This window comes from Phaethon aethereus (genome assembly GCF_964289735.1).
Source record: "Phaethon aethereus genome assembly, chromosome: 3".
NCBI lineage: Eukaryota > Metazoa > Chordata > Aves > Phaethontiformes > Phaethontidae > Phaethon > Phaethon aethereus.
Window position 1 is genome coordinate 3,019,807 of NC_138576.1, and position 18,606 is coordinate 3,038,412.

The 18,606-nt window shown below is 45.2% G+C and overlaps 2 protein-coding genes across 2 annotated transcripts in view; one reads left to right on the plus strand and one right to left on the minus strand.

Annotated features, from left to right (window-relative positions):
- The window catches only part of LOC309403734 (serine protease 55-like), a gene marked incomplete at both ends in the record, with an annotated part of 59,759 nt that extends 52,361 nt beyond the window's left edge, over positions 1–7,398 (plus strand). Inside the window, one exon of the mRNA XM_081997981.1 lies at positions 7,256–7,398. Within this exon, the coding sequence (XP_081854107.1) occupies positions 7,256–7,398 (143 nt within the window). The remainder of the gene's footprint in view (positions 1–7,255) is intronic.
- Positions 7,399–16,796: 9,398 nt separating this feature from the next.
- Positions 16,797–18,606, minus strand: part of RP1L1 (RP1 like 1) — a gene marked incomplete at both ends in the record, with an annotated part of 27,731 nt that continues 25,921 nt past the window's right edge. Inside the window, one exon of the mRNA XM_081997982.1 lies at positions 16,797–18,470. Within this exon, the coding sequence (XP_081854108.1) occupies positions 16,797–18,470 (1,674 nt within the window). The remainder of the gene's footprint in view (positions 18,471–18,606) is intronic.

The window sequence follows — 18,606 nt, forward strand, 5'->3', positions numbered from 1 at the left end:
TGCCTCCTTGCAGTCTCATGAAAAGAATATTAAACATCTTGAGTTATTGTTGAAATATCCTTATAGCAGCTAGGAGTTAAACACAAAGTTACAGCAAAGGCTCAGCAAGACCATGAGCTCTAGCTTGGTTGCAGCTGGGTTTACTGGTAGTAAATGGTGCCTTATAGAGTTCTCATTCCTAATTGGTGAAACATGCCCATTCCTGTTTTGCAGTGGTTGTTGCTTTCTATTTTTCCCAAAGATGAAGTTTGCCATGTGCATCATTAAGACATAATAACATGTGCTGATCTTTCCCTTTCTGTGTCACTGTCTCCCTGTGACTCTACTCATCCCACGGCTCATGTCAGCTCTGTCCTGGGCCTTATTCCTCTCATTTTGGTGTCTGCAGGTTCACTTTTCTGCTAAAGGGTCACCTTTGATGAGTGCAGGACACCTTCTATGGGCTATCCCTTTTCCTCTTTCTTCATAGCCTCATGCTGGGGTATTCTAGGGTGAGGATCTGCAGGTCTCACCCACAGGTGCAGGAACGTTTAGCACAACCCATGTCCTGAGAAGTAAATATAGAAACTCAAACCGGAGAATAATGGTCTTCTACCGCTGTTAGAAACTTGCTATCATCACCATGAAGCAATCCCCAGGTAATTCACCTCCTAACCTCACCAGCACCCACCTCTCAGCCCACCCAAACCCAAAGCAACTAGAATTAAGGAGACCGGGTGCTGCTAGGCAGGAACATGCCCCTTGCAACTGCACTAGGTATTGAATAAACACCCACATCCGCACTCGTGCATTAAAACTATTGACAAACAAAAGCACACAGCAAAGCATTGAAGAGGGGAAGAATCAGACCAGGAGGACTGCTTACCAAGCAGGTTAAAAGTGCATTTTCCCACTATTCAGAATATTTATTCTGATTGTTTTATTATTGTCCTTTGCCAAACCATCAGGAATAGATGCTCTGCTCACGGAGGAGAACAGTAACATAATAATACAACCTCTAAGGCCTCCATGTCCTCAGCATTGTGGCTACGTTCAATGTGCAAACTTTGAGTCTTCTCCTCCTCAAAGGGCAAGTTCAGCCTAGTGCAGTGTTTATGGGATTTCTCAGTGTGTGCAGAGAACCACGAGGTGCTTCCTGTGTCCCAGCTTGCAAGGGAGCCAGAGAATCTGTGTTTCTCAATCGGACAGCTTCAAAAATCACCCCAGATCCCAGTGCCAGTCAGAGCTGGAGTGATCCAGACACACTCCATCCCAAAGATCACCTTCTCTACATTGACCTTCATAAAGAGCCACTCTCCCTTGGGTGTGCCAGTGCTGACTTGCCTTTCTCTGACAATTCACTGGCCCCATTTGTTGCCACCCAACACCCATTTGTGTCAGCTCCCCTCTGAAAGCAGGAGATATATGAAATCTCGCCCTGAGACAATCCATCACAGCTTGCAATGGGATTTGGGACCTGTCACCCTGATGGGGTATTGACTGAGTGTGGCTTCTTCCAGGACAGAGAGGTTACCTCTTTTGGTACCTTCCTTTGTCTTTTTGGTCTGACTCAATCCCAGGTTATACCATGGCCAGTACAATCCCTTTGACTTTCTCAAGAGAAGGTATGTGTGGTCTCCAGTGTTAGCAGAGTCTTTCTATGGGAGGACAGGAGGACGGGACTTAAGAGGGATTTAGGCATCTCAAAGACCACTGTTGCCCATCTGGAGACTGACTCTTGGTCACAGCCAAGCACAGATCCCAGCAATACAAAAGAAGAGGCATTCCCAAGGGAAAATACTAAAACTGAGGACACCAATAACAGTTGGGGATCTGCAGTTCTGCCCTTTCATGGCCAACGAGAATGTTGGCTGTATCTGATACGTAGTTTCTCCTGCCTTTCCCCCACCCCAAATGATGAGTCTGTGTCCAAATCACAGGTAATTTCCCTCAAATGCAGGAGACCCACCTACTGCAGAGATCCCCCAGCTAAACATTGCTTTACCATTACTCCATGGAAGGACAGAAAAACGGTATTTCTAGTCTAACTGGGTTTCCCTGGATTATTAATTATTTTCCAAGGAAAATAAATCATTTGACCTGTGAAAATACTGCAGTGACTGTCACCAGAACTGTTCATTCATGGTAGAAAGGAATATAGGGTATTTTAAGTAAAGGGGGAGCGCTTTTTTCTTTGCCTTTTGCTTTAAGTATACCACATGCTCTTTCTCTGTTTTGGCAGTGCAGAATTAAATCCTAATTAAAGGCTGTAAAAATGCAGTGAACCTGAGAGGCCAGGAACAGATACATATTATTGCCCCTTTCATAGATCATATGAGCACCGTGGTGACATAATAAATAATCCACCCAAAGTTTTTAAAGGTAAAAACCAGCAAATCATTAATAATGTTTCTGGCACCATATATCAAACTGAAATCTTCCTCTTACAGCTGATCCCCAGCTATTCCCAGCTGCCTTTTTACATTACTGCGTACATTTCTACCTCCCTTTGCATTGTTCTTTCTTCCTGTCTTCCCTGCCACCATGTTTCTGTGCTTTGTCCATCTGCATTTGTTTCTGCAGCTCACTGAATGCAGGTATGGATAACCCAAGAAAACAGACGTGACACTGTTTAAACCCATTCGCTCGCGAGGTTTAAAACTTGCCCAGACAAGAAAAGACTGGCAGAAACTGTTTTTTCAGAGTAGCGAGCGGAACTGGGTGATTATATGGTAGTCTCATTTATTTCTGGCACACATGATTTATTTATGCTGCTGCCTGTAACGGTGGTGCCTTTCACTCTGCAATTTTTGCTGTCTTGCCACCCTCTCTTTTTTGCTTTTTGTTTAATCCGCTTAACCTCTTTCACGACCTCAGTCTGTCCCTCAGTGAGTGCATTTCTGAAGGGCTGGGATACAATCCGTCGTTACTCTTTACTCGTCCATGCCTAGTGTAGGTGAGTTCTTCCAAGTTGCTGGGCTGCTTCGGGTTATCATAATTAGTATGTCTGCATATCACTATTATTAAATATAATGTGTTTGATAGCAGGGATTCCTCCAGTGATACCTCAGTCCAGCTTCCTGATTGCTCTTCTGTCCCATGATGTGGGGTTTTATCCTACCTCTTTTTAGGCGTTGAGGGAAGACTGGTGACGTAGATCTCGCAGAGGAGAAAAGAACTGCAAATACAGAGGTAGGGAGGTCTTGTGCTGAATTCCCCCATCTGGAAGACGCACCACTAGGTACCAGATCAAAATGATTCACCTTTTTCCTGGAGAAAGCAAGAACAACAGGGAACACACGTCAGTGGCCAAACTTAATTTTCTATGCTTGGATATTTATTTTTTTAACAGATCTGGGAGTTACCAAACCTGTTATACCATTCCTGGTACAATACAATTCTCTGCCAGTGCTCTGGGATGCACTAGCACAGTAAAGGTAAAATTTCTCACTGTGTGAGTAAATGACTTCTCTCCCTAATGCTTAGGGCAAGATTCACCTCACCTTCCTTTACAGATTTCTTCAGCTTGTAGGCACCTGAATTTAGGACACCTGCAGGTGTCCTCACCTGAACTGGCTGTTACAGACAGCGGGGAATGGTGGCTCAGTTGCCCATGCATAGGTGTCTAATGCCACTTGAGATGCTCTTTGAAATCTGAGATACCCACATGCAGTTGGCAAATGCAATCCAGTCAATGGGGTTTAGGCAAATATTCAGGTGAGGAATTGGAATTGTCAATGTTTGCTTTATGCTCTCAGCAGCTCTTCAGGCTCTGCTGTCTGCACTGGCTAAATCTCCTTGGACAGTAGTGTCATCTCACTCCCACAGAGGCACCTGCATTTAGATACCCACGATCTGGAAACCTGCATTTACATACACACGATCTGGATCTAAGCCCCATTCACTTGCTCACATGCCCACAAGCAGCATGAAATGCCATCTGAAATGTCCCAACTAGTCCTCTCTGGCTCCCACTCCTGCTCCAGAGAAGAATGTCTTGCAGAGCTCCTGCAACCTATCTGTCAATCCTGTGTGACTATCTCCAAGACCAAGAGGTGATTCATGGCACTGAAATCAAACCCGTATCATGAAATCAAAACTGTATCATGAAAAAGTCTGCTGTGCATCATGTCCATAACGAGACAGCTGCGATTTGTGCATGTGTTACCAAGGTGAGTCAAACTCGTTTGTCTCTGATACATGCCATCATTGCTGCTTTTGGGGCTGAGCAAGGGCCCAGAATGTAAGTAAAATGGGACGGCTGCACACACTTGTGGGTGGAAGGCACAATGAACTGTTGCCACAGATCTCAAAGGAGCTAGACTGCAGGGATTTGTATAGTACTGAGGTTACACATGTCTTCTTCCAGCTGGTAAGAAGAGGCTTGTTTTGCTCTTTCCTTACTATGTGCATGTGTGGATGGGTGATCCAAGCAGGGTGACAGCATGGATCTCCAAGGCATGGTCAAGTTTCAGTGCAGTACCAATCAACCTTGCATGCAGCATTCCCAAAACTGGGAGGCAATTTCTTAACTTTCACATGAGACTTCAGTCATCTTTGTAGTGGCCCTTAGGTTTACTTCTTCACTGTTTCATTGCCACAGGAAAGTCCAATCCACTGAATATCATGTGATGCTTGAGAACTTGGCATAGTAATTTCTGTGGTCATCTGAGGATGTCATGAAAAACTTTGGGTGAGGTACCTGTGTGCAGAAAGATATGTAGGGTCCCAAGTCCTATCGACTTCTGTGGGACTTAGGCTTCTACATGTGTTTCTGAGCGTGGCGTGGCTACCTGGCCAAGGAAAGGCTTGTTATTTCAGATACCCCCTTTATTTTCAGTGGAAAGCCACCACTGATGCTTGGCATATTGTCCTCAAAAAATATCATAAGCTTACAAACATAGCTTCCGCTGGGCTAACACCTAGCGTATTCTACTTGATGGCTATTCACAGTAACTAGAAAAAGATGCAGGAAGCAAAGCTAGCCCTTCCACCACAAAAATTTGAGTCCTGCCTAAACAAGTTGCTTCTGCATCAGGGATGAAGAGAATTAGTGGGTCGACTCTTCAAAAAAAGAGTGTTCTGGGTTCCCTGAGCTTAGTAAGGGCTCTGTGCTATCCGTCTCTCTTAGGGTTTCATAGTGCTGCAAACCTGTAGAGCAGTTAAATTGCAAAAGCCAGAGCTGTGTGCTAGGAAGACCTTGTAATGGAGATTTTGAAAATCATATGAGGATGTCAAGTATATAGAGTGCCAAGAGCAGTAGCACCTAAATGTTTCCCTAAGTTTCTGGATGCCTCACATTACTATTGTGGAGCAAATTGCTTCTGTGTTTGAATGCCCGACTTGCTGTCCCCAATTATAAATGCTGTACCTACTCCTGCTCACAACTCGCTTGGAAACCATCAGCAGTCACGTCTCCTTTTTAAACTAAAAGAGGGGATATTTAGGCTAGATCTAAGGAAGAAATTTTTGGCTATGAGGGTGGTGAAACCCTGGCCCAGGTTGCCCAGAGAGGTGGTCGATGCCCCATCTCTGGAAACACCCCAGGTCAGGCTGGACGGGGCTCTGAGCAACCTGCTCTGGGTGAAGATGTCCCTGCTCACTGCAGGGGTGGGACTAGATGACATTTAAAGTTCCCTTCCCACACAAACTATTCTATGATTTTATGATTCTATGACTCCTTCTTGGGTGGTAACTGCCTGAACATCCCATTTTCAGATGTGATGAGTAGCCTGCTTTTGTAGCAAGGGTTGCAGAAGAAAACTTACCATGTCTTCAGTGAGTTGTGAAATCCTAGCAAAAAGTCCTGCTACATATAAACTTGCCACTGGTGCCAGCACAATACTGGCTATAATTCAGATGGAAATTGTATCTTCCTTTCTGCTAGCACTGAAGCAACCCCAGATCAAACTAATTTCTGTAATACTCTTGTCTCTTAATGTCTCTCAGCAAAAATTTTTGTGTTTCTTTCATGTTTTCTAGGGCGGACAATTTACCTCCTGGGGTTCTGTTGTTAGGATGCTACTTGTTTCACAGCCAGGCTAACTGAAAAAATGTCTGTGGCCAGAAAAAGGATTTAAAGATATCAAAAAGCTTCAAGCAGAGATCACATCAATTGTCTGTTCCACCTGCTCCTAACAGCATTTAACAAGCTCATGTCTTGGGTGGTAAATTTTTAATGCCCAGATGATAGTGTCCTGCCTGGAAACTCTTTTACAACCTCACCAATATCCTTAGGACAGTTTTCACTGCAGTATTCAAACTATGTTGCTGGTGCAGCCTGAGCTGACCCACTTCTGAAGTCATGGTGGTGTAAGTCAAAGCACTCAGTAGCAGTCAGAAGGGATAAAGAGGGACAAAGATTTGGGTGCCTCAATCAATATTTATCATACTGACTCCTCAGTAAGAAGTCTAGAAACTTTTTGACCTCACACTGGACAGAAGCAACATAAATGGCTGAAAATGATTGCTTACATCAAAATTTATCATACCTAATTGTTATTTTTTTTTTAATTTTCATGTATTTACTTGTTTTGGTATGCTGTCATTCATGAGTCCACCTTCTGCCCTTGAACTTTCTTTCTGTGCATTTAATTTCTGATCCTCCAAACACTCAGTTTGCAGTCACCTATCCCTGGATGCATCAGAAACTCTTTATTCCCACCGGTCCAGTCCTCACAGCATATAAATTTCTCTGTTTCTGAACATGTTTGGCGCTGCCTAAGTCTTGACAGTGATGACCAGCGAGGAACTTGCTCACATCTAAACCCTGTTGGGATTCACCAGCTGAGCATGTCCTTACCTGCTTAGCTTTGGGGATTGATCAAGTGGGTGTATTCAGAGATGCCAACCTGTTCCTTGCATGAATTGCAGCAGCAGGCAGAAGTAACCTCTTGCCTGTTTAGTCCTTAGACTCTCTCTCCTAACTTGCAGGAGAGTCACACTCACACTCAAAAAACTCCACATGGAGCTTGAACCAACATTTCCCATGCTATAGGAAAGGGCACTAATCCATAGGTACTCTGATACTCCTCACCGTTTCTCTCCATTAAAGCTACCCAACAGTGCATAGCAATAAGTTGCAGCAGTAAGTTCATTGCCCTGAAAGACCATGTTCTCCCTGTTGATATAGTATGCAAAACAGAACGGCTTCCAGATGGGAGATCTTGAGACCACTCAAGATTTTAGTTCCCTACCAGTGTCCCTGAGTGACAGACACTGGCGGGACTTGAGAAAGCATTTCTGTGTCTATTTTTGCTGGCCGTGTGTGGCATAGACTGTTCTGAGAATGCTGACCAGATCAAGGCCAACGAGTATGACAAGAAATACCAGCTTGTAGACGCTGCATTTCTCAGTGTGACCGGGGTTTGGGTACCTGTGCATGATCAACCGCAGAAGGACAGGTACCTGCAGAGTTAGCGGGACAGCTGTAAGTGCTAAGGGAATAGCTGTGGTTTAAGCACCATCCCTAAAAGTCTTTGGCTGGGAAGGCACTGTGGCTATTTCAAAGTCCCTCTATGAGTTTGTATAACCCATGCTAGAGGAAAATCAGTCTTCCTCTCTCTCTGTGGATGATCCACATAAAACAGGAAGAAACGATTATGAAACCCAGGTCACTGAGTTGTCTCTTAAGGTCCTGAGGGTCATGACACTGTAAAATATCTTCCCATCTTAGCATCATCTGCAGGTATAATTAGTATAAGCCTGAATTCTGATTCTTGATTATTAATGACAGTAATCCAAATCCATCCCTTTCATTTTCCACAAGTTGATCTGCTCCGGCGTGGCAAAAACCAAGAGCAGAATTGTCTGAACCACTCCCGATCTGGAAAAGAGACTCCTAAGACACCCGCACTTGCTCATGCATCCAGAACTCTGTTTGGGGATGGATGCTGTGTTCTTCCTCTTTTCCGTGGTGGTCATGGGACATGAGTCCCCTCTGCTACCCTGGCAGGGAATAGCTCTAAGCCCAAGAGGGACGTCAGGTTCCTGTCATGTTGCTGGGTGCTGTGGTTTAACCTGGCAGGTAGCTAAAACAACCACACAACCATTCACTTACCCCCACCACACAGTGGGATACGGGAGAGAAGTGAGAAAAAAAAGGTAGAGCTTGTGGGTTGAGATAAAGACAGTTTAATAGGACAGAAAAGGAAATGAATAACAATAGTGATAATAATAATGGTAAGAGAATATACAAACAAGTGATGCAGGGCACAACTGCTCACCACCTGCCAACTGGTGCCCAGTTAGTTCCCGAGCCGTGGTGCGTCCCCAGCCAGCTGCCCCCATTTATATACTGACCGTGACACCGTATGGTATGGAATATCCCTTTGGCCAGCCTGGGTCACTGTCCCGGCTGTGTCCCCTCCCAGCTCCCCGTGCACCCCCAGCCTCCTCACTGGCAGCCCAGCACAAGAAGCTGGACCGTCCTTGACTGCTGAGCAACACCTGAAAACATCAGCATGTTATCAACATTATTTTAATCCCAAATCCAAACCACAGCACTGTACCAGCTCCTAGGAAGAAAATTAACTCCATCCCAGCCAAAACCAGGACACCGGGAAGCAGACAGTCTCTGCCAGGGTCACCAGACAGGAAGAGATAGGGAGGAGCACCAGGAAAGTGAGGGAAAGGAGGGGCAGGAGGCTCAGCTTTTTCCCATCTTCTGTCCTTCCTCTCCAGCAGCAGCACTCCCACACGTGATGTGAAGCTGGGGTGCGGCCAGAGATGCACAATCCTCTTTCCTTGCTCAAGGGATGTCACAGGAAGGTGAAACTTGATGAGATTAGATGAGGTACCTCACTGTGATTGGCTGGCAGCTCCAGAAGACGTCTGATGTAACTTAATCCTTGCAGTTCAACGTAGGCAACAGCCGTGGGAGATAAAAAAGATCTCACAGACTGGGTTCATTTTCCTCCCCCTGTTCTCCTTCCCTCCTGGCATACATTGCTGTTGTGGACTCATTTTGCCAGGAACTGCTGTCCTCACTAGCTTAGTCTCATCCAAGTTCCCATATTCATTAAATGTATCACCAGGGCTGTGGCTCAGAAGATTAAGTTGCTCTGTGAGTAACTTCTAAAATGTTACTCCTTTGCTGTGGACTTGTCTTCCTGAGGTGAGGATCTCAGGCGTGCAATACGGTGCCAAGTCTGAATGAAGCTTTCCTCACCTCTGGGACAAGCATTATGGCTCTGTACCTGGGGAACTCCTTAGTGTCCTATTTTTACTCTCCAGTTTTCTTAGGAAGCCACAAGCCTGCATGTTAGGATTGATGGGTATTCGCTTTCACGGTTAGGTTTGGGGCAAGGTGGGAGTCTGGGGAAGAGACTTCTGCTGTAAAATATAATCTGTGCTTTTCAGAAACACAAGGATGCTTTTATCAACAAGAAACCCTTTTTTTTTCCAAATCACTGCAGATTTTAATGTGGAACCTCTGTTCTCTTGTTTTCTCCATCATCTGACTGGTTTAACAGCTCAAACCAGCCTCGCATGCCTAATGCCACTATAAAGAAGAAGGGAAGCCTTAACACTCCCCAGTCCACACCTTGGTTGGTACATGGGGTTGGTGAGCATCGTGGAGCCCACGAGGCGAGCTGGTAGCCAGGGTGTGTGCCCTTCTCTGGGACATCTTGGTGTGTGAAGCCCTGCAGGGCTCTGTCCCTGATGCCTGACATAGATGTTTGGTGAATCATGTGTCTGACACATGAAGGCATAGCAAGGGAGAGACCGCAGCACAAGACAGAGACAAGCGAGGGCCAGACCTGGCTGCATCCCAGGCAGACTTGAAGGCAGACTCTTAACACGAGTGAGTCCTCCTGCCCAGTGACACTCTCAAGATCGGGGTTTGGTCCCTTTTATTTCAGTAAAGCTTTTGCTCTGGATGACCTGGGGGAAAATTGATGCTTGAAAGAGAAATACAGAAATCTGAATGTTTAGCAACAAGCAACCTATTCTTCAAATGTTTTAGTGTTAACAAAGACATTTTTGTATATTCCAGAGACTTATCCATGTATTCATGAAGCTTAACATAAACTTAGGTGGCTGAGATTGCTGTCGCGGAGAGGAGAGTCATTGCTTCAAGATAACATTGCAGTGGGAAGTGGAGAGATGATGTTTATTGAGTCTGGGTCTTAGAGCTCCAAGTTTTCTCTGTACCTCGGGAAGACCAGGAGTGCCAGAAAAGGAGGCAAAATAGCCGTTTTCCTAAGGCAGTCCTGCCACCTGGGACCATGGAGAACTCCCAGAGCAGGGACCGGTGAGGGGGGAAGACTTCTGTATTATAACAGACTAATTAGGCACCGTGGCAAAGCATTTCCCTCCGCTTAGGAAGCACTGTCCTGACCTTGCTCCTATGCCTACTCCCTCTCTGTCACAGGGCTGAAAGAGCCTCGCTCAGCAATTTTAAAACTGGAAAAGGAGCCCAAGCACCATCCTTTATGCAAGAGCTGAAAGGTTAATACATACCACTTTTGTTGGCCAGGACTCTGCAATAGGCTAAGGAGGAGCCAGCCCTTTTTACTGGGGGAAAAAGAAACGCAAGCCTGCCGTAGCCTGCCCTTTCAGCCCTCACAGTTCAACCCCATTTTCACACCACAAGGCTTAGAATAAATACACCCTTCTCTGAGCAGGGCTGCGTCCTCTCAGCTGCAGCGGCTGCAAAATGCAACTCAACGCAATGCAGTGTAAATTGTACGTGCAAGGTACGTGTTTTCCTGTGGATTGCAGGGATAAGCAAGCATCAAGCTCCTGAAATTAGAAAGGTCAGCAGGGGTGCTTCCTGTTGGAGCTGCACAAACCCTGGTGCTCAGCTCAGAGGGCATGGAGTTAAAATTAGAAGCGGCTGCAGAGATACAGAGACTGCTCCTTCAGCCTGACATGATGATGGGGTCTGTGTCTTAGGGGCATGAGAAAATAAACATCTCCAGCCTGAATATGTTCTAGAAAGTCACAGAAAATGCCACTCCTTCTGTCTCAGTCACAAGGTTTGGGATATCAGGAATTTCTCCCTAAATAATCCTTCTCTTTTCCTGGCATATAGAGGACATGTATACACCTAGCTGTCCACACTGAAATAATAGGGACCAAAATAATTTGGGAATCCCCAGTTGAGTTGCTTCCTGGAAAGGCTACGTTGGGTGGACAAAACTCAGAAGATGTCATGGTGTCTGGCACTTTTCTGGGGTATAAAAGACTGAATAATTTACCATTCAGAGCTCAGAACCTCAGTGTACTTCTCTGCTGAGTACGTCCTGCATTTCTTTCTGACTCTGGGAATATTTATTCACCAGAAATGGGGCAGCTCCAACAGAAGAGACGGGGAGAGATCCCACAGCCCCAGGTAGCCTGTGTTTGTTGCAGACCTTAAATACCCTTCCCAGTTGTTTATCTTCCATGTACTCAAGGTATCTAACTTCGAGGAGGACAAATTGCAGGGACTGACTACTGCCAAGGATGTAATGTGTGGTCATATGAAACACCCACTGCAACGGTTTAAACCGTTGTTGTGTAGTCCTTATCCCTTGTGGTAACCACAGCCCAATCCTCCCACATCCAAGAGGACGTACTTCTCTGGGGGAGTAACGGGACTGAGGGACTTACCCCCAACCTCTGTCTTGCTGCAGGAAAGTAGTGTTGCACCTTTGGAGCAAAACACTGCAACTCCTGAATGTCTGATTTTGGAGCTTGATGTGTGCATGGATTTGAGTTTTCCCATCCCATTCCTAACCCCCTCTTAGGAGAAGTACTTACTCCTGCCACTTGCCAAGGAGCCACTAAACCTTGTAGTCCAAGTTCCCCAGCTTCCAATTAAAGAAAGCACGGAGTTTGCAGGGCATATACACAGCTAGCTTGGAAACTCTCCCTGCCCTCCAGAACAAAGCCTACTGGAGGAGCCTGAGGTCCAGAAATAACAACGACCCCGTCCTGTAAGGCAGCTGGAATTTCAAGTGGCTGGAGCTAAATACCGTGCTAGGTCAGCAAGGATCCACCGAAAGGGGATTAGTGCTCTCCATTAGTGGGAGGAGTGTCTGCTTGCACACATTTGCCAAGACTTCAGTTTTACAAAGCACATTTCTTTTATTTCAGTGATTTACACTTTCATTTTCACCATGCTCTTCTTCATCTTTCACTGAATATTTTCTATTTAAAAAACAAACGATCGAACAAAACCAACATACATCAAGACGCAATTTGTCTGGCTGGTAAAAAAAAAAAACCAACAAAAAACAACAAACCAAAACAAACACCCAAAAGAGAAATGGAGACACACAGCCAAACATGCCGTAGAGCTATGCACAGCCAAACACGCCGTACAGCTGTGCAAGTCTCGCATTGCCTCTCCTCCCTCCTCCTCAGCTCTGCTGAAAGACAGCAGCTGTAATCCCCTCCAGGTGGTGACAAGCATTATCTTTCCAGCCGGTATAAGCGTGACAGCTCTGGAGCTGGCTGGTAACACGTGTTCCCGTGCTGCAAGAGGGAGAGGGAAGCTGCAAGACCGAACACGCGTGTTGAGTCATACCAGCCAAGGGGAAATGTAGACCTTGGAAGCAGTGCAAGTGCGGGAGGTGTAATTGCCAGGGATCCTTTTCAGCTGCTTCGTTCACGGATGCTCTGGGTGATCCTGGGAGAGACTGGTGGAGGAAAGACCTGTGACTGCTCCTCAGCCCCCCCGAACGGGGCTTTTTGTGAGCAGGCTGTATGGGTGCAGAGCCCACGCTGCCCCGACGAGGACGGGCACATGCGTGAGTCACTGCCCAAACACGGAAGTTGACAAACAGAGATGTTGAGTGGGACAGGTCTCACGGGGGGAACTCCCGTGATTTTGGTTTTCATGGTTTGATGATTGCATTTCTGTGTTTCGTTAGATTTCTTTCTCCCTACCGGTGCTGCAAGCAGGGAACTTACTGACTAAGCACGGATGGGGTGTGATGCTGACTACGCACAAACGGCTTTAAAATGAGCAAAGTCAACAGCTGGAAGAGAAGTCCTGGGAAATGCTTGCCCTTTCACTAACCCATTAAGTTCCAGCAGTGGCTTTTAGCAATAGCAGAGAAAGGTGATCTTGGAGCCAACAGCCATCTTTAAAACTTACGTGGGATGACCGGCTTGAGATGCTGCCTGGCAGAGTCTGCAAGTCACCACTGTAAGCATTGTAAGATGCTTTTAGGTAGCTAGGCTGGGATCAGCTCTTCCCACATGACACATCTCCATCTGAGCAATTTGTCTAGACTCTCTGTGCACTCAGCGGAGAGAAACAGACATGCTGAGAACCTAATTCATCTCCTCCTAACATAGTCGTCTACAGCAGATGAATTACGCACTTTTTTGCCTCTCTCTCCCCACTGATTGGAGTGGGAGTCTGGATAGAGGGCTCAGAGGGAGACAGCTTCACCAGAAATGTTTAAAGTTAAGTCAACGCATACCACTTCCAGTGTGTGTCTCATGCCAAGATCAGAGCTATGACTACCCAGATCGGTGTATTTCTGAATCCTTCGAGAATCGATGTGTCAGAACGCAGACATTTCACTTTGCTCCCTATGAAATCAAAATACTTCTGCACATGATTCTGTGCCTGCCTGTTGCTGCTGACGTGGAGAGACGCACGCTGCAGAGCCACTGAGCAGCCATGCTGGGCCAGCGTTCTCCTGCAGGGACCAACAAGTTCTGAATAACAGGCTTCTTTCAGCAGCAAACACCTTTTTCCTGGCATCTAGAATAGCTTCCTAGCAGGCATCAGTGAAGAAAGGTGCCAGAGCCTTCACCCAATGTCCCTAGGTTGGGTTTTGAATCAAGCAGCCTGGTGGTACCTGGCCAACTTCCAAGTTGCAGGGGTAGTTCACAGCTTAAATTCAAACATTTGCTCAAAGTGCCTGGGTTAGGATGCTACAGTCCATGGGCTTCACAGCCCCCGAGATGGCAGTCCTGTGTCACACCGAATAATTGCTGGGAGACCTTGTCTCTTTACATTGCCTGGAGAACCCAGGACAAAACACCTGATGCACATGCTGAGCATTAGCGGCATGAATCCAGTCCAGCAGTAACTTTCTCCTTGGTGCCTTTCCTTTAATTATAAATCAATGGATATAACTGTATTTTTGACATTTCTCACTATGGACACCTTATAGAGCATTTTTGAATTAGCTTGTGGAAACCTTGGAAAAGTTTAATACAGAGTCAGAATACTGAAGAATATTGATGTCATGGGACATCACTACAACAGGGGAAAACTGCCCTGCAGCAGGGCTGTTTCTTTCTCACCCAGACAGTAAATGCCAGAGGGGTCGCTGATGCTGTGTGGGTGCTGTCTTTAGCCACAAGCGTAGGTCTAAACAAAGAGGATACAATAGGACTATCAAGTCTGTTGTGAACAGTGGGTGCCTGAAGGCATTTGCAATCAAATCCAGCTCATACAAACAATGCTCACTTATGTGCAAAGCCCAGCACTGAGCTCATGTACAACAGTTTCTGCTTGAACCTTCAAATAGAACCTTAAAGGGAGCTTTAATGGTACAGAAGCTACAGAACTGGGCCTTGGAGCAGGTGTGGTGCTCATCATGTACTCTAGATGTAGGAATTAACTTCTTAGTGAAATACTGAGACACTAGAAAATGTGTAAATATTGCTGTGTCCGAGGAGAATAAGTTTTATTTTGCCTGTACTTCAAAGCCAATTGAGTTCAGTTTCTTGAGGTAGGATTAGTTTACGTAATTTTTGGGGTGGATTCTATGCTTCTATTATTCAGGTTTTTTACATCGATGACTAATGTCATTTAAGATGCCCTGAAGCAGCCCTGACATTTACAATGAGTTTGTGGTATGACTCTGGACCTATGGGAGACCTGCACCCCTTTAGACAAACGCTGGGCCGTGATACTGGATTTCCTAGGCCCTCTCAATTGGCACTAAACTTATATCTTTAAACATCTACATAGACCCTAAGCTCTTTGAAAGCTGGTAATCTCAAGTCTGGAAATGTCTACAGAGGAACTGAGACTACCAGATGAGACAAGGTATCAAACTTTGAGATAGGTTCAGGCTTGAACTGAGTTGCATCTACAGAGAGATGTAGTCTCACCTGAGGTGTCCTAGGGAACCCAAGACATCCACACGAAGCTAACAGGTGGGGTTGCCCTTCTTTATAGGAAGGCCCAGATCTTCCTTAACTTCTGTGTCTTGAGGACAATATGGTTGTCCTGGACTCCCTGGTGGATCTCAGCTGGCACCATAAGCCTTTGTGAGGGCAGCTCAGCTGAGACCTATCTCTCCACTGACTACTCCACATAGACCCGTATTTCTCAGACACCTAAAATTAAGTATGCACATCTGGAGCTGAACCCAATTCTTAATTTGAGTGAAAGGAATCTTATCTCTGGAAATCAATTGATTTGCTATGAGTTTAAGAAATTAATTCTTAGAATTATAACCATATTAGTTATTTGGTTATTGCAACATGTCTGCATGCCCCTTGACAAACCTGGCACAATACTACACGCATACTTTTTCACCATACTATTTAAGGCATTTTGTTTTCACCCTCTTTGAGTTTTTTGTTCTTTTGTTCTCCCTGCAAATTACTGATAAAAAGGACTCTTTCTGAAAGAGGAATACACATGTACGTAGCTGAGGCATGGTCAAACTTCTCCTGGCATTAGTTGGGCATTTATTCAGAAATGCATATATTGCTCCGGGGTGGGGGGGGGGGAAGATATAATCTGAAAGAAAATGGTTGTTAAATGAAGTGTGCAGTTCTATCATGATTTGTAAAGTCCAAACTCTCCAGTAAATGCTTGAGCCTCTTCCAGTTGTTTGCTGCAGCAAAAATGCCCAAACCTTTTCCAGGTTAAAGGTAAGATTAGTTTAAATATTCCTGCTGTTCTGCAAGGGCGAGGCACTGATCAATCCCAAATCCTATTAGCTTCGGAACAGGGCCTCGTACAAAATTGTCTGAGGGATGACTGTAAAGTGCTTAGATACCATCATTGGCATAGTAAAGGTAATCACAAGGATTTGAACTTTACTCCTTCCTAATTTGGTCAATATTACATTCAACCACTTCTCAGATACCTGACAGGTGAATTAACTGTTCTTTGTTATCTTCTCGTATATCACTAGATACTACAGTGATGGGCACAGTAGAAACAGGTTGGTGGTCTGGAACAGGAAAGATCTACTGGAGTGACCTTTCTGGGTGTTGAGGACTTCCAGCGAAGTGAGGAATGATCTCAAGCTCTACTAAAGAAAAATAGAGAAAGTGGGGAAAGACTTCAATATCTCAGACTCCTTTTCTGGGTACAGAGAAGGTAGAGTAGGGTAGGGTAGGGTAGGGTAGGGAAGGGTAGGGTGGGAAATGAATGTCCATCTCTGTGGGCTCTGACCAGACTTTGGCAATGAATCCAGATTTCGTCACGTTTTTGTGGATTGGCAACCTTTCCAGAAAAAATGGCATGCAGCAGACGAAAGGCATCCTGAAGTCACTCGGAGATGATGCCCAGCAGAGCCACAGATCACTCAAGCAGCAAACGGCATGGCTTAAAGAGTGGGAACAAGAAGGTAGCACAAACAAAACAGCCTTCCCTTTCCCCAAACCACTTTTCTATTGAAACCACTAAATGTTAATGAGTTTACTAGCCCTCTAGAAATGAGGGCAGGTAATTGCAACCTTACTCACAGGATTCAAAATCAAGATTACAACATTTAACTCAGAAGAAAAGCCAATGATGATGACTCAATTCACTGGAGATACTGTAACATGTAATGAAAATGTACTTAAAAAAAAGAAAGAAAGGAAGAAAGAAAAAAACCAGTTTTTGATAAGCAGTTCTAGAAGTCCAGGTCATCCTGGTCAATCTCATCAGAGTCTTCTTTCTTTTTAGAAGCCTGAGCTTCATCAGCATGCTCATCCTCCTTTGGATCTGCATCTTCAGCATCTGCCTGGTCCTCATCTCCTAAAGCATCAGTGCATGAAGATTCTTTGTCCTCTTCCTCGCTGTCAGGATACATCTGTGAGGGTTTGCTGCTCTCATCACTTTGAACCTCTCCATTGGGGTGGTTGTTCATGGGGTTGTTGTCATCTTTGCATTCCTCTTCACCTTCATCTTCAGATCCCTTCTGGGATTGCTGTGAGAAATTTCCCATGGAAGAATAACAAGAAAAGGCGGCTGCTTTGTTCAGTCTCTCCAGCCATTTGCTGTTTTTTTTGTGTTTCACCTTTGAGGCTTTCTCAGAAATCTTGTTGTTGCCTTTGTCTTCATGTTTTTCATGTGCTTTGTCAGGGTCATCACTGGTAGGTTCCTCATCATTCTCATCATATTTGTCTTCTCCTTCACTGCTGTTTTCGTCCTCAGCTGAACATGCCTCATCTGGCTCTGGATTTGCATCTTCCACTGCCTCAGCTTCATCCTCCTCAGCTTCCTCACTTCCTTCTGCAGCACCTCCTTCAGGATTGTTGTCAGTTCCAGAGCCATCACCATCTGCTCTGCATTTGGATGCCTCTTCTTCATCATCAGCCCCAATATCCTCATCCTCTGGCTCCTCTGCTTCTTTAGCTTCATTGTCAGCTTTGTCTTCAGCTTTGGACTTCCCTTCATCTTCCTGCTCTTCATTTTGAGTTTCTTCTTGTTCTTCCTCTTCCTCACTTGCTTCCTCCTCCTCTTGCTTTGTTTTTTCTTCATCTTTTGCTCCCTCTTTTTCATCTTTTGCTTCTTCCTCCTCCTCTTTTGGGTTTTCTTCCTCTTCTTCCACTTCCTGCTCCTCCTGTTTTGTTTCTTCATCATCTTCTTTTGCTTCCTCATCCACCTGTGTTACTTTTTCCACTTCTTGCACTTCTGCCTCCTCTTTTTTTTCTTCCTCCTCCTTCATGTCTTCCTCCTCATCTTTAATTCTTTCTTCCTCCTCCTTCATGCCTTCCTCCTCCTCTTTAGTTCCTTCTTCCTTCTCCTTCATGTCTTCCTCTTCTTCTTTTGTTCCTTCTTCCTCCTCCTCTTTTGTTTCTTCCTCCTCCTTCATGTCTTCCTCCTCCTCTTTAGTTTCTTCTTCCTTCTCTTTCATGTCTTCCTCTTCTTCTTTTCTTCCTTCCTCCTCCTCTTTTATTTCTTCCTCCTCCTTCATGTCTTCCTCTTCTTCTTTTGTTCCTTCTTCCTCCTCCTCTTTTGTTTCTTCCTCCTCCTTCATGCCTTCCTCCTCCTCTTTAGTTCCTTCTTCCTTCTCCTTCATGTCTTCCTCTTCTTTTTTTGTTCCTTCTTCCTCCTCCTCTTTTGTTTCTTCCTCCTCCTTCATGTCTTCCTCCTCCTCTTTAGTTTCTTCTTCCTTCTCTTTCATGTCTTCCTCTTCTTCTTTTGTTCCTTCCTCCTCCTCTTTTATTTCTTCCTCCTCCTTCATGTCTTCCTCTTCTTCTTTTGTTCCTTCTTCCTCCTCCTCTTTTGTTTCTTCCTCCTCCTTCATGCCTTCCTCCTCCTCTTTAGTTCCTTCTTCCTTCTCCTTCATGTCTTCCTCTTCTTCTTTTGTTCCTTCTTCCTCCTCCTCTTTTGTTTCTTCCTCCTCCTTCATGCCTTCCTCCTCCTCTTTAGTTTCTTCTTCCTTCTCTTTCATGTCTTCCTCTTCTTCTTTTGTTCCTTCTTCCTCCTCCTCTTTT